This window comes from Cupressus sempervirens, chromosome 11 (genome assembly GCF_028749045.1).
Source record: "Cupressus sempervirens isolate cs-2001-9-10 chromosome 11, ASM2874904v1, whole genome shotgun sequence".
In the NCBI taxonomy this organism is placed as follows: Eukaryota; Viridiplantae; Streptophyta; class Pinopsida; order Cupressales; family Cupressaceae; genus Cupressus; species Cupressus sempervirens.
In genome coordinates, this window is record NC_143128.1 from 7,875,910 (window position 1) to 7,893,187 (window position 17,278).

General features: G+C 34.8%; 1 protein-coding gene across 5 annotated transcripts in view; it reads right to left on the reverse strand.

Moving 5' to 3' along the window:
- The window catches only part of LOC149527960 (uncharacterized), a 52,217-nt gene extending 44,853 nt beyond the window's left edge, over positions 1–7,364 (reverse strand). For 2 of the 5 annotated variants that reach the window (XM_089811911.1, XM_089811909.1), the window contains exons 1-2: positions 7,287–7,364; positions 5,476–5,618 (exon numbers count right to left, since the gene is read on the reverse strand). In XM_089811911.1, coding sequence (XP_089668037.1) covers positions 5,476–5,522 — 47 coding nt within the window. In that variant the 5' untranslated portion in view covers positions 5,523–5,618; positions 7,287–7,364. Of the gene's footprint in view, positions 1–5,475; positions 7,208–7,286 lie in introns of those variants that run through there. The other 3 variants (XM_089811908.1, XM_089811910.1, XM_089811913.1) reach the window with 3 other exon arrangements.
- Between the last annotated feature and the right edge of the window lie 9,914 nt (positions 7,365–17,278).

The following is a 17,278-nucleotide window of genomic DNA, read 5'->3' on the forward strand; positions in this document are numbered from 1 at the left end:
AGGAAAATTGGCAAGATGAGACCGAGGAACGGATTTAGAAACATCTTTTTGTTTTGGCCATCCACTTGTGAAAGTAAATTACGCTGTTTCTTTTTGCTGTTTGTTGTTTTTTGGTCTTGGCCTGATGTCTTTCAATCCACATCTACATCATGTGTTGTCCAAACAGCCTCATCATGTCTGACCACCACGAGGAACTACACACTAACACATGATTGTTCGTGCACAATGTTTGGTCTTGACCAAACATTGGAGTGGACGACAAACCTACTACTCGGATGCCGAGCTTCATGTGGCATTGGATATGGACAAGTTGGTTTTTGCAGATATCTCACATAGTATATCCCCACATAGAGGTTTTGACTACATCATTGAGTTGGAGGAGGGTGCCAAGCTTGTTATCACTACGCCCTATTGTCATCCCAAAAAGTTCAAAGAAGAGTTAGAGAAGACGATCCAGGAGCTCCTTGACAAAGGATAAATCAAACCCAGCTCCAATCCCTTTGCGTCATTAGTAGTGTTAGCAAAGAAGAAGGATGAAACCCTTCAAATGTGTGTCGACTACCATGCATTGAACAAGAAAACCATCAAGAATAGATACCTCATTCCTAGGATCGATGAGTTGTTGGATGAACTACATGATGTAGTCTACTTCTCCAAAATCGATCTTCACTCCAGAATACCACTATATCCACGAGGGAGCAAGATGTCCAAAAGAAAGCATTTTGTTGCCACTATAGACACTATGAGTTCTTGGTCATGTCATTTGGGTTGACCGATGCACCAAGCACCTTCCAATCCTACATGAATCACATCTTTAACAATCAGTTATGTATGTTTTTGTTGGTGCTCTTTGGCGAGATACTTATATACAAAAAGACATGGGAGGATCATCCAAGGCATTTAGACAAGGCATTAGGAATCATGGAGTCACACTTGCTATCTAATAAAGATCTATACTTGGGTCATACCATCTATGCTCGAGGGGTTTAGGTGCATCAAGAGAAAATTCAGTCAATTTTTTATTGGCCCACACCCAAATTACTCACCTAGTTGCGTGGATTCTTTGGACAGTGCAGTTACTCTAGAAGATCTGTGAAAGGGTTTCACAGCTAGGAGCACCACAGATAGACTTGACAAAGAGAGGAGCTTTACATTGGGATGAGTATGCACAAAACGCCTGTGATAGATTGAAGGAAGTCATGAGTATGTATCTAGTCCTAGCATTACTAGACTTTACTTAACCCTTCACTTTGGAGTATAATGCGTCAAGAGAAGGCACTGGAGCAATGTTAATGCAAGATTGTCACCCCATCGCATTCGACAGTCAAAAAATCCTGGAGGTCACTCAATCTATTATAAAGAGATGCTCACTATTATGCACACATCACATTGGCCAAGTTTTGGCAATACCTTGTTGGAGTTCCATGGAGTTTCTAGGATGGGGACGTTTTAGGGGCTGGGGATGTATTTCCATTACGGGGATGGGTCAAAGCCAAAATTTAGGGGACGAGACCTCAGGGGACAGCGATTAAAAACATGGGGGATTTTTTATATAGAGAGATAGAATTCAAGTATGTATATCATAACATTGATAAATCATTCACCAGAGACATTTTAGAAGATCAATACATGGAAAATTATCGAATGACAAATACCAAGTACCTCCATTATAACAATATCACATACATATGTAGCAAAAATTAAAATGCCTAAAGGCTCGAAGTATCATGCATGAAATCAGAATGGAATAAAGAGAAGTCCAACTAAAATAGTAAGTAGTAAATACTAATGGCAATCTTTCCTCATTGTTGTTGCTCTATGTTTTTCTTCTTCCTCTTAGCAAGTACGTCAAATCTTAAAATGAGTAGAAGAGTTAGTGTTTTAGTGTTTTAATGGATCAAATATGGTTTGCATATTTTTATTATGTCTTTAAGACAACTACAACCTGCACAAAAAGCAAAAATTTAGTGGTTTGCCTTTACTCGACTAGCTGGAAAAAAAGGGGACGGCTAGTAGTTTTGGGGACAGCTGGAGGGGACAGCCAAAAGTTTCGGGGACAGTTGGGGGACGGCTTTGCCGTCCCGATACTGCTAGCCATCCCCAAGTTCCTTACTCAAAAATGTGTCCGTTTCAAGAACATTTCCGAATTTGGCAAAAAGGGGATGGCAAAAATCCATCCCCGTTTCGTCCTCGGGACGGGTACGAGCCCAAAATCATGGGGGACGTGTCCCTATGGAACACTAAAAATTTGTTTTGCAGATAGACAACAACAATCTAAGATATTTCCTAGAGTAGGACTTAAACGAGCAACAATTGAAATGGGTGAGCAAAATCTAGGCTTATGATTTTGACACTGAGTTTGTGAAGGGGAAGAATAAGTGGTGGCAGATGCACTATCAAGGAGACCTTCCATATGCTCAATGTCACAGATTTTAGCAAATTGGAAGGCCCATTTGTTGGTCGAGTACTCCAAGAACACCTTTGCATGCCAATTGATGGATGGAAAAATACAAGATGACAAGTACAAGGTAGTTGATGATATCATCTAGTACAAGGACAAAATCTATTTGATATCCCAATCAAAGATGAAGGAGAATATTTTGAGGGATATTCATGATTCACCCTTGGCAAGGCACCCATCAAAGATGATGTCCTACAATACGTGAGTGAATGTGCCACTTTCCAATATAGTACTGTATTTTGCCTATGGGGTTACTTCAGCCTTCGCCAATACTTGGTCTCAAATTTAAAAGCATCTCAATGGACTTCATCACTAGACTTCGCAGAGTGCAAAAAAAAGGATTACATTTATGTCATGGTGAACTGTTTGACCAAATATACCCATTTCTTTGCCATTTCCACCAAATTCCAGGCAACTTAGATGGCAGAGTGTTCTTCCAAGAGGTGTTCCACTTACATGACCTTCCTTGAAACATAGTCAGTGATAAGGATAGCCATTTCCTACGCACTTTCTGGATGGAACTTTTTCGCTTGGCAAGTATGGAGTTGTCACCGAGTACAAGCTATCACCTATTGACAGATGGTCAGACAAAGACTGTGAAGAAGTGGTTGGAGGGATATATTAAGAAACTATGTTGTAGCACAACAGAACGTATGTTGGCTTCATTTAGGAGAGCATTGTTACAACACCACCTACCATATGTCAATAGGTATGTCACCATTTAAGACAGTATATGATTATGAAGCTTTCTCATTTGTGGATCTCACATTAGGCGACAATCGTGCATTAAGAGCTAAGGACTGGTTGCAAGAGAGCTTGGCTATCCTTCATAATCTCAAAGGCACACTCGCTCATAATCAATAGAAAATGTATGCCATGTTGGACTAATTGCCAACATTCCCCTTTGGGGTTTGTGACATGGCTTAACCACCTCCTGTGTTCTATAAGTCTAGTGGTTGTATCGAGCATTGAAAGGTCGATCTTTTGGTGCAATGACAACCCTAGCTTGTAACAAGTGGTATCAGAGCTTGGTCACAAGTTCGAATCTCCTCGGGTAATGCCGAGGCGGGGATTGTTGGACTAACTGCCAATGTTCCCCTTCAGGATTCGTGACATGGCTTAACCGCCTCCTATGTTCTATAAGTCTAGTGGTTGTATCGGGCATTGACACGTCGATCTTTTGGTGCAATGACAACCCTAGCTTGTAACATGCCAATAGCCACAGGGTTGAGCAAAGTTTTGAAGTAGGAGATTCGGTCTACCTTCGACTACATCCATACAGATAGGCTTCCTTGAAGAAAAGTGGTGTCAAGAAGCTAAAGCCTCACTTGTATAGACCATACAAAGTGGTAGGAAGAGTGGGAGAAGTTGCCTACAAGTTGGAGTTTCTAGAAGGAAGCTGAATTCATGTCTTTCACATTTCATGCCTCAAGAAGGAAGTTGGTTAGCGTGTCATGGTTTCCACAGAATTCCCACATATTTGCGAAGAGGAAAAACTTGCATCAAAGCCTGCAAATATCATCAATGCCAAAGAGAGGAAGTTGAGGTCACACGCCATCAAGGAGTACCTAATCTGCTGGAAGGATCCGTTGATCGAAGATGCTACATGGGATGTGAGGAGCATCCGATTTTGCAACTGCTTGAGGGCAAGTAATTCTTGGGCTGGAAGGACTGTAACGTTCCCAAATATTTCAATGTTTAATTAAATTAATTGATTAGGTGGTACCAAATTTAATAATATCCTAAGGATCCTTTAATTTATTAATTTAATTATAAAATAAAATTGTTGTCCTATTTGTAAACCCTTCGAGAAACTTCCTAGAGCCCTTTTAAAAGGTCATGTGTGGCATTGTAGGTAACCACACTGGAGTTTTATATTTCTTATGCATTTGCAAATTTCAATTGGAGTTCAAGACTGTCTGCTGTTTCAGAGGTACAAGATCCTCCCTAATCTGGCACTTCACAATTTTGATGGGAGTCACTCCTCACCATATTTTGCTTCTCTGTATGCCCTTTGCAAAATTTGGTATATTTGAACATACTTTCTGTTTATTCTTAATCATTCCTACTTTAGCGATTACTGCCTTATAACAGTGGTTCGATCTTAAATTAATAATATCTTCTTGCAATGATCCAAAGATTCTATCTTCCGGAAGTCCAGTATAAGGGTTATAAAGGGAGCGGAAGGGTGTTGTAGGGTCTGGGTAGGTGTTTTATGGTACAGTGGAAGTGTGTGGAAGTGTCACTAGCCAAGTGTCAAAGGTGTCGAAGGGTAATTACCGTCAGATACATTGCTATCAAGTACATTACCCTCAGATACATTACGATCATGTTGGTATCGTACTGGTTGGCCACACAAGGGAAGAACATACAGGTGAGTGCAGAAATTGTACGGCTGTGAGGAGTGCTTGCTGTATCACAAGTGGTATTAAACACTCCTAAGGAGAGTACCATATATAAGTTCTGTATGGACAGCCCAACTGTACGGAGGATATTTATCTCAGTAAATTACAAAAGTCCATGCTCTAGTCAAGGAAAACATTAATTGATGGATCCAAGTTACAGCAGAAGAGGAACGTGCTATCTTCTTTGCATTGATAAGAATGACCCTTGGTCCATTTCTAGCCAAAGAGGAGGTCTATTGCTGTAGCGAAATTGCATTGTCTGTTTCAAAAACTAACTCTATTTGAGTATATCAAGTCTAATATGCTCTGCAATTTGGGCAACAGCTTCCCTTGGCCATCAATGCCCTGGACTGAGTCATTTTCTCCCAACAAACTGTCACAGTTTAAGCAATCTAAAATGCTTATTTTCCATCGGTAGATAAATACTGTCTGAAACGTCATGAATTGTAATTTCCTTAATGTTGTTTTCTAGTTTCATCAATGTTCTCATCCTGACAATGTTGGAGGCTTCAATGTCTCATAAGTATGCATGCAGAGTAAATAAAAGCATCATAAAAAAGAAGATTGCAACTGCAAACACAAGGCAGTCATATCATCTATGCTACATACCCAAAATAAGGACTTAAGCCAATGCATGCACCCTTCAATTTTTCCATCTTTGCAGGAAGTAGAAGGAAGCTAAAAGTGCCCCAGCATAAATTCAACGATGCTGAATCTGAATTCAAACTCGACAGGCAAAGAGAATCGGCAACCTGAAACAATCATCATCAAAGACACAGAACCTCAGAATTAAATAGACAATCTAAATATAAAATCAAATCTGTCACTCTTTGGGAAACACCTACAGGCTACACTTAATTATGAACTCTATTCTCCTCACCTTGAAATATCTTATCTTTTTGTATATGATTGAAATGGCCTTATCTTAGAGCTTATAATCGTATGTGTGTGAAAGGACAAGTCCACAGCCATTTAGATTATGTAATAAAATCTGCTTACATTTTATCATTGCTCTACCACTTGCAAGAAACGTCTCTTTTTTCCACTAATTGTTTTTCATTATGTATCCTAATCCTGGAATCATCTTGGAATCTAACAAAATCTTTCCTAGATCTCTTGTTGACTTTCAAGTTGGAGTTTTATTTTTTGCGGCTCAACTCAAAGGCACCAACTATTAACAAATCCTTCTCCCCCTACCTCCTGACTGAGAATGAATTGAAAGGGTTTCTTATTAGAAGATTCTAATTTTACTTGTGGGACTATAAGTTATAACAAAGGGTAAATCATCATTAGATTGAACATATTTTCTGCTTTCCACATTGGGACAGAATTTTGAGTGTAACCCGTGTTCAAATCTCCCCAGTGCAATAAGATGACACATAGATCCAGTAAGCATGCCAAGGTTGTAGCATAAAAATCGAAGGGTATATTTCATCTCAGCCCATGTCACAAGTATTTGGAACTACGACCAAGAGTTTAGGTAGATGATTGCTGAAAATGTTGTCCCGAAATGATACACAATGAATTTAGCAAATTCAAAGATACATAACTATTACCAACAAAAAAGAGGGACAGACATTTTCTTAATCATGCATCTCTTAGCAGAGTTAAAACTTTGGTCTGATTTCTCTGAGGCTGAACCATTGAAGCTGGCCCTCCTTCCTTCCAAGAAGTTAACTAGTCTGTCAAATCAGTTTTCAACTTTCCTATCAAGAAAGGGCAGCACAAATAACTGTACCTCTTTACAGCTTAGATCAGAAAACTACTGTGTGGACTAACATTGAGTTCCTATTTTGACTATGTCGGTACAACCTGCCGATATATTCATATAGACACGCAGATTTATAAATGGATACATTTTCTAGCACAAGTCTAGGGGACTGAAACTAATGACTTCGACAAACCCACAAACACGCATGAAATCAAGAAAGGGCAGCACAAATAACTGTACCTCTTTACAGCTTAGATCAGAAAACTACTGTGTGGACTAACATTGAGTTCCTATTTTGACTATGTCGGTACAACCTGCCGATATATTCATATAGACACGCAGATTTATAAATGGATACATTTTCTAGCACAAGTCTAGGGGACTGAAACTAATGACTTCGACAAACCCACAAACACGCATGAAATAAACCATGCCAAATGCCTAAACCAATTTTTAAAAAATTAATATTCGTGTAAATTGCTCGGAAAATTAATGTATATGTGAAAATTGGGAGATCTGCAATAGAGAAGAGCTTCCATTTAAGAAATTTAAATTGGCTCAGCAACTGCAGAGTCGGATAACGTAGATGAAAGGCGCATGCTTGTAATAGCCACTTCATATTTGAGGATTCTGCATAGAATTTTTCGTTACTCATAAGACCAGAAATTTTTTCCAATTGAATTAAAAGCTTGTTGCAGAATAGTGTTACCAGTGAGTGTTCAAGCTATCGTGAAAATTATGTCGCCGCGAGCTTTACCGAAAAACATCTGCGTCACTGGTTGCTCCTATCCATTGAGAAAAGATATGGAAGATAAATAAAATATCAACTGACCAATAAGTTAGGCACAAATATCTAAATAAATTATTTATCTCACGTCCCAACAGCAATTGTATATCAAAAGAGGTCGAATACTTAAGCCCGTGGCTATACGGCCACAAAAATGCACCTCCTTTACATTGTTTTTTCCAACTTTTCAAAAAAAAATTCTAAGTCCTTTCCTTCGTAAGGAAGTGCATTTTCGTGGCTACTAAGGATCATATTATGATTGAATGAATGAATGACCTCTTCCTCTTCCTCCAAATCGGTCAGTCTACGGGACTCTTTTTATATTCTTTTAATGTCAGCAAGCTTTAGGTTTAATCATAGAGGAAACTCCATAGTTAAGCGAGGGTGTAGTAGTACCCTCTTTTCATATTCTTTTAATGTCAATTTTTTTTGGGTTTAACCATAGAGGAAACTCCATAGTTAAGCGAGCTCAGAGTGGAGAAGTACCTTCAGCAAGTCCCATGCTTCACCCCTGTGAGCATCACCTAGACCCAATGAGTGCTAAGTGTTCCATTTATTCTCGTGAGAGATGGATTCATGTTGAATCACTATTCATGAAACAAGGGTCAATGAGTTTGACTCAAAATCACATAGTTAAATCCTGATAGCAATATCACAAGTGAGCCTGTTTGTTATGAATATGCTTTAAGAAGCTCGTTGTTTTATGTAGTCTTATCTCCTTAAAAATAAAAAATTGGTATAATTGACCCGAAGTGCACACTCAAAGATGAAGTGGCACTCTGTTTTAACACATCCTTTACTAGAGTAAATGCATTTTCTTTCTTCTCAATCCTCCTTGGGCATCGTCCACCTCCCCCTCTGACACCGTAAATGATAGAATCACATTCCTAAATGCGCAACTAATGGTATTTTTATCATAAATGATTTGAAATTTAATTTGAATTGATAAGTTTGGTATAATCCACATGTTGGGAGGAATTGTTCTAACAATGTCTAAAGTTTTGTTAAACTCTAAAATTAAGGCATAATATGATTTTCATTTATAGTGTATAAATGAATTAGATGTTATTTGTCCTTTAAATTTATTATAATTAAAAAAAGTGTTCCACGATGCATAACCACATGATTGACTTGAACTCATGTAACTTGATGTAATGCCTTGCCCGTAGATCCTTGGAATAAGGATTCAATTCAAGGCAAAATATTTTTTTTTTTACAAGTATGAATGCACATGGCAACATCATACAAGGATCACAAAGATCACAACGGAAGACTTCACCAACAATCCCAACAATCAACGAATCTCCAAATGCTACAACCGAAGAACGAAAATTCAAGACGACTTCAAAACACAAAATCTTTGATTTGTCGAATCATGGAACCACTAGCATTCCAAATAGGTACTCAAAAGTCCACATTGCATTCTCCAAAAAGCAGCGGAGATGCCCCTTGTTTTTCATGCGAGACTTGATTTGTTAAAGGGAGAGCTGTTGAAATCAAGCTTCCTCTTTTTTTCTTATAATTGTGTAGGGGTTGTTGTGCATTTTGGAGCATTTCTTGAAAGAGAACGATGAGTGAATCCAAATAACATTTAGCAATTTCACTCTAGAGATTTTGTCAATGCTAATTGCTTCTTTTTGTAATGTGAATACGTGTGGTTTGTGTATAGTAATAACCCATGCCATGGAGAGTGGTACTTTTCTAAAACTTTCCAGTGATACATGAACTTTTGTTACAATTTTAGTGTAATCTTGGTACCGTGGTTGTCAATTGTAACTATTAATACTTGTTACAACATACATTGGAACACCTAATAGGAGCATACCTTGACTTAGATTTTCTTACTACATTGAAACATGGAAAATAATTGAAAATTGCATTTAATAATTTATTAATTAGATTTATTTTTATCTCCAAAATTCATTTTTTGACAAACTACTTAAATATAAAAGTTTTATATTAAATGTTCATAATGCTAATTTAAGCTACATTAACATATTTCAAATGTTATAAATTTATTGTTGTAATTAATAATTATTTTTATATTTGCCAAAGATGCAAATGAGTTATAAACAATTTAGTATTTATATTTTTTCTTATTTAAATTCAATGTAACATAAAAAACAAGTGACACAAAGTGTCAAAGTTCCTTCTAATAGTGTAGCATTTAGATATTCAAAAATATATAAAGATTTGTGATTTGAACGGGGAAAATTCTTATCCTAGACTGCAGTATTATGGAGGGGCGTTCTTAGGAAAAAAAAAATTTAGACAAGTCGTACATCATTGTTATTGAAATTATTCTCTCATCTTCAATTTTTTTTGTTGAGTTTATGTCTTAAATAGTTGGATTGTGATAATTTTGCATGACAAATGTGTAAATATGTAAGGCTTGTTTTGAGCAAGTCTTTAAAAAATCATATTATTATTGCAATAAGTAACACATCAATTCTAACATCATTAATTGAATTTTTTAAACAACTAAATGCTTAAGTAAAATTTAAAAATAACTTAAATGTGAAATTTATGTAAGAGCATTTAGTGTAAACTTGACATATGATCGATATACTTTTATTAAAGTAATTGATTATTATTAATATAATTTATTTTCTATTAATTAAAAATTGTCAAGTTAAATAATATGTCAATAAATTATATTTAATTTTAATATTGTTAAAATGCAAAAGTAAAAACAACATTTTAAAAACTTACCTAAATCAATTATATAAAGATAAAGTTGTTAAACTAATGAATGACATAAAGTTGTCATTAATGAAATGACATACTTTCATATGTTGTGAGAAAATCTAATTAACACCTCGTAATTATAAAAAGATAAATTTGTCATTAATAGATAATATAAAGTGTCATTAATAACATGACATGATATATATATATATATTAGAAAACTGATTTTTATCCCTACCAAAATTAGCCTAGGCTAGAAGTAATAAAAAAATAGGAATTATAAAATCTTTTAAAATAAAGATAAGATGTAAACATTTGAAATTTTATTTAAGTTTTTAAATTCTATCATCTAATTGGAAAAGTAGATTGAATGGATGCAATAATATCATGTCTTTTGAGAGTTGCTTTTGGGTACTAACAAGAGACGCAATGCGTCAAAGTTCTTGCCAATAATTGGAAAAGAAGGAAATAGAGATTTATAAATAGAAATAGAGGATAGAAAAGATAACTAAAAGAGAGAATGATATGTTATTATAAGGAAGGGAATTTAAAAATATTAATAATTATATTATTTTAAGAAATATATAAATAACAATAGAAATTATATTATATGAATGAACTACTCATATCTACCAATTCAACTATAAGTTAAATATTTAATTTTAAAAAAATGTTGATTACTTAATTCAAATTACCAAAATATCTTAGTGTGAGGGGTAGTATTAGTTTGACAATTTGTAAAATGGTATAAAAAAAAATTAGAGCAAGATTGTAAAATAGGAGCTAGTAAAACATAGTGTAAACTTAAAGAAATAATATTTTACGATTGGCAAAAATAAACATCAATGTAAAATTAATAAATTTATTTAAAATAAGAAAATATAAAATATTTTAACTTTAAATTTGAAGTTGGTGAGAAAAATAAATTGTGATAACTAATATTGAATACATTCATTTTTGCTCAAAGTGGTGTGAGGTGGAAGATAAAAATATTACTTTTTCGAAAATCTAATGAACCTATCACAAGTGTGGAAAAGATAAAGTTGCAATTAATGCATTCATTAATACATGATAGAGTTGTTAGAAAATATTTGTATTTTTGTTGGAGAAAATTGAATTTTCTCATTGCCACAAATAGAATGGTCCAATAGAGTGAATGAAAAATGTGATTTATAAAATAATGAAAAATTAGAAAAAGATATAAACATTTGAAGTTTCTTTTAATCTTTTAAATCCTATGAGTTGATTGGTCAGTTGAACTGAAGAACTGAATTGAATGAAAGCAATAGGAACTAACTAAAATAATAATAATAACAAGAGCTCTAGTGGAGCTAGAGTCCTTGCCTTAGGAAGGGAGGAGAATAATGAGAGGGGGTAATATGAGGACTTTTAATCTCAACACGAAATTGAAGGTTAATGATGTCTGACAAAAATCATAAATTTCTATATAAAAAAATTTGAAATATAGCTTATCAGTACAAGTTTAATTATAGGATACCAATTCAAGAGAAAAAGGCTAATTTTAAATAATAAATTTATTAACTATAGAAAATTGAAGATTGTACTTATATGAACGTTAAAATATTTTAAAGAATGTAAAAGATGTATTTAACTTAATAGATTCAAGAATTTATAGTTTTGTATTCTTTTAAATTTTGTTGATTATTTTATTTTTAATACTATAGATGCTGTTTTACTATTTTCAAATTAACATAAGAACTAATTATATTTAAAATTGATTACATACCTTATATTTAAAATCCTTATTAATTTTACATGTTACTTTAAAATATGTTTTAATTTTACAACTATTTTAATTTTTTAAATTGACATAATAATTTAATTAATTATGTCTAAAATTGATTACTAATTTTATATATTAATGAAACAATAATAATTTTTCAAAACAAAATCTTTTACAAGTTAGCAACATTCATTAGAAAATGAATATTTATATGACTATTTATTTAGTTTAATGGTAAGCAACCAAATTTCTACCCTTTGTCTTTTCATATATCAAAGATGTTTCACCTACTTGAGTGATCATCATATTTAACCTCCACCAGTTTACAAATATAATATAGAAAACCGAGATTGTATATTGATTAGCGTAATAAGGATGCTCTCAGTTGGCATCATTGATCTTATCTTGCAAGAGACTCTATAAGGCGAGAAGTTGAATGGTGAAAGCACCGACGACAAGGGTTCTACGAGGGATCCAAGTGGCTTGCTTATGGAAAGAGCTCTTCAAGTTCAGTAACACAAACTCCAGTTACATTGAAACCCTCGCTCGACATGAGATGTTCTAGATAAACATTAAAGATATATTTTTAAACATTTAATACATCCTTTTTTTTGCCTATTTTTTATTCCAAAAATTATGATTTTCCCCAGGAAAAGAGTCATGAGCCAATCACAAATAAGATCTTTGTATGTTGAAAATGAATTTAAAAATATTTTGTCAGAAACCTTAGCATAAGCGAAAATGGATCTCTAGAAAAATTAATGGAAAGTGACCACAGGGAACATTAGTTCCCTACCTTATAAGGTAGGGACTATTAGAGTAAATAATTATTTATTCTTCTACTTAAGTTTACTTAGGTTAATGCATTTATTCATTAGGTGTAGTCTAGGAGTTGTTGACAACATGAGAGTTTGTTCCTATCTAAGTCATACTTATCTCCTCACCTTGATCGATGATATTCCACCTTTTGTGGATGTATGCTTAGTTGTCAACCTTATCTTCTAGCACTTTCCAGCTTGTTCTACAAGCTTCCTAGAGGCCTTAATATTCGGTCTCTCTCATTGTAAATTCATATCATATTGTACAAAAATTTACTTTTTATCTGAGAATACAATTTTCTTATTTTTAGACCAAACCCTTGCCTCTTCTTGTCTTTTTCTTCTATGTTACAGGTTTTGTATGTGCAGGTAATTAGAGGGTTTGTGGATTTGATTTGTGTATTTGCTAAAATCCAACATAGTATCAGAGCTAGATCTGTTGTAGCTTGTTCAACATTTGGAGAAAAAGGAGACAAAGGGTTTGACATAATAGATTTGACATTTTTTGGAGGTGCAACAGTGGTGATTCAAAAAAAATAACTACAGAGGTGATTTTCAAACAACGATATCTCCCTCATATGAACTTGTTTTTTTCAGCATTTTTTTTTGTTTTGGGGTAGAATTTCGTGATCTACACATTGATGCAGGAAGTTTGACATCTCTATTCCTGAATTTTTCTGCAACTCGAAAATCCCATTTTTTGCACCTTCAAAGGCTTCATTTGGGCTCATATGGACACATATTTCAATGCTATTTTTAAAAAAAGTGCATGATTTATTGTCTACTTTCCAGATCTAGAATCCGTTTGGAGTAATATTGAGCTCTTAGTTTTGGTGTTGAAGTAGAGGCTTTAGTTTCCTCCCTCTCTGCATCCGAAATCTAGGTTCTTTTCTCTTTTTTTGTGCTTTCTATAGTGTTTCTTTGGTATTTGAGGGATATCTTTATACATTGTGGGGGGAGCATTTTCTTTTCTGTAATTCACTTCAAAATAAGACCCTTTTGCTTCGGTCTTCTTCTCTCAATGTCGAATCCTTCTGTGACCTAGCTCACACTGCATAACTATCACACTTGGAAAGCACAAATGACTAGGCTTCTCATGTCAAAAGGCTTATAGTCATGTCTAGATGAAAACCAACCTGTTTTGCAGCGCCCTTTTGAGGTTTTTCAGCATAGAACCAAAATGGATGAAGCCATGGGATTGATTGCACTGAACATATATGATAGTCTACTATTTCACTCGGATGGTTTGACCACTCCTCGGGCTATTTGGATCAAGTTTCATAACTTGTTTGGCACAGTGAATGAGTTTTGGGCATGCAGCTTGATGCAGAGTTAACTTCTTTGACACCTGACAACTTTCCCACCATTGAGAACTTCTTCATGAAGTTCAAATCTCTATGTAGACTTTTGTAGGGATGTGGGAAAAAAGAAGAAGATAATGAGTGTATCTTTTTGATATTCTCAAAGTTGCAAGGACAATATCAAATCTTTTCTTCCACTTTCTACTCCACTATGGATGCCTTGGGTAATAGACATCAAATGCCATCTTTTGAGACATTTTGTGATTGGTTGACACGGGAATAGTCCAAGATCACTCATATGGATTCACTTTCAGGTTCATAGTCATAGGTAATGCTTGCCAAGGATACACAGGAGCAAAAGCCAAAGCAAATATCAGATTCCTCTTCTAGTGGTTCATCATCTTCTTATAAGAAGAAGGAGAAAAAGAAGACTAAGACTCCTACCTATTCCTATTTTCAGAAAGGATCTTATGATGAGGCACATTGTTTTTAGAAGAGATTTGATGGCTATGAGAAACAGATTGCTAATTTGCAAGCTCTCCTTCAAAAGAGCACTGTTTCCTCTCCATCCTCTTCTACCTCACAGGGCTCTACCTTTTAGTCTTCTTCCACATCTTTGACATCTACACTGAATCTTGGAAAGGGTCATGCATTATAGGCATCCTTTGCATCCCCTCCATAGGTCCCTTGGATGCTGGATTCAGGTGCTTCTCACCATATGACATCTTCTCAAGGTGTCTTCTCTACTCTTGAGGCATCTCCCATTCCTCATATTCTCATGGGAAATAACACTGCCCTACCAATTTGTGAGAAAGGTTTAGTTTGCATCCAGGATGGTATATTCAATGATGTATTGTATGTTCCATCTCTATCGACAAACCTTCTCTCGATTTCTCAGATTACACGTGGTGGATGAGGGAAGATAGTTGAGTTCACTACTAATTCGATCTTCATTCAGGATCGTGCAATAGGAGGTCTTATTGCTATAGGGGTAGTTGATCCTTCCACTCATCTCTACACCTTCTCGTACTTTGGTCCACTATCTTCGTTGTCGGAGCACACTAGTGCTCTTTCGTAGAAGCATCATGTGGTGTAGTCAAGATACTTGAACCTTTGTATTGTTCCTGAGATCCCTATTTTGACTACCACACCACATCTAGTTGAGGTCTTTTCTCTTTAGTAGGATTCTTCTTCTGCTCTGCTTGATCCTCCAGCTCCATTCATCGAGCCTCTAGGTGCACAGATTCTATAGTGGACATTCATGAGAGTATTATCACACCTACCTTGGTGATTCCCTTTTAGGATCCTCATATTTTCTCCTTTGAGCATCAGCTAGGCCTTCTAGTTTTCCCTCTCATTCAGGGGTTCCCTTGTTTACTTCGCATTGGAGTTTCATTGGTTTGATTTTTTCTCCAGGGGCTCCATTATTCTGGGGGGGCTTTGGCATCTTTTCTATCTCTCATGGGGGGGCTAGTTGTACTTATGGTTTTGAGAGAGTCTCTTGAAACATTTTCAGTGGAAGTTGTCTTTGGGGGGTCTTGTTGAGGTCTTCCTTCCTTGCTTTTTTTAGCATGTTTGTACTTACCTCTTTGTGGGGGAGGGTTTTTCACATGAGGTTTTTGCTCTTTCCTTTTTTTCAGAGGTTGTATTTCTTTGCATTATACACGGGTACCTAACATGGCCTAGTTACTCAAACCCATTATGCTTTCATCTTAGTTTTTGTGAGCTTAAGGCATTCCCCTAAGTTGCACTTAAAGGGGGGTGTTAGAGTAAATAATTATTTATTAATTATTTATTCTTTTACTTAAGTTTACTTAGGTTAATATATTTATTCATTAGTTGTAGTCTAGGAGTTGTTGACAACACGGGAGTTTGTTCCTATCTAAGTCATACTTGTCTCCTCACCTTGATCAAGGATATTCCACCTTTTGTGGATGTATGCTTAGTTGTCAACCTTATCTTCTAGCACTTTCTAGCTTGTTCTACAAGCTTCCTAGAGGCCTTAATATTCGGTCTCTCTCATTGTAAATTCATATCATATTGTACAACAATTTACTTTTTATCTGAGAATACAATTTTCTTATTTTCAAACCAAACCCTTGCCTCTTCTTGTCTTTTTCTTCTCCATGATAGGTTTTCTACGTGCAGGTGATTCGAGGGCTTGTGGATTTGATTTGCATATTTTCTCAAATCCAACAAGGACTAATAATAATATACACTTTTCAAAATTTAATCATTAGATATAATTATAAGTCTTAATATTACATTTCTAAATAAAAACTTTCAAAATATATAACTTTTCAACATTTTAAATGTGTAGTTGTGACCCCCCACACATATTAAACTATTATAGACTAATATATTATAATAAATCTATTTTCAACTTCATTAATTTATTAACATTAAATTCATAATGTACCTATTATAAACTTTTGAATTTCACTACATTTGTTAGTCTTTTTAAAACTATATGTATCCTATCCATTGCCATTCATTATATGATTTATCAGGTAAGATACATTGTGAACATTTCTATGTTTTTAATGACCGTAAATACATATTTCTTATCCATTTTCAAATTTTATGAATTTGTGTGGAATGCTATTGACTTTTCTATCTTCTTTAGCCTTTGTGTGTTGTTCTTGGACACTATTGATTTAGTGAGCCAAGTTGGCAAGCATCACCAAGAGATGGAAGTGGAAAAGATTGCAAACTTCTCGAGAGAGGTGTGTATATAAAAGTGGATTGGGAGCATTGAATTGATACCTATGTATTAAAATGCACACCAATGTACAAGCACATTAACTCCAATTATCAATGGTTGAATGTTAATGCATGCGTTGTGGGTTCTCCATTCTCTTAAACTAGGGCCAAATTTGAAATTCCAGTGGCCTCCTTTCAAGCTCATTATTTTTTTTTTTAATTTTTAATTTTTTTTGACTAAACGAGCACCATATTTGGATTTTCCCTAATTTGGATACGGCCATTCAGCATCATACATATGAATTAAATAAATTGGATAACAAAAACTCATATCGTCTTCTACCCCATCATTGCTATGGATCCTAGAACTTCAATTTTATAGCATTAAACACACAATCATGTAGTTTGAAATATAAGTGAGATTTATTAGTCCCTGCCACCTATAGGCGAGGACTAATGTTCTCACCATATTTTTACATTAAACCATTATCGGGAATTGGATAAAGCGAAAAACAATCCTGCAAAATTACACACTCTTTAGCATTTTATATTCAATATTATTTTTATGATTAAATTTGCAGTGTGCTTATTGGTCACTATCCATTTAGCCAGTAGTCTTTTATTTTTTCATGCTATAAAATTCTCAAAAAAATATTGCAA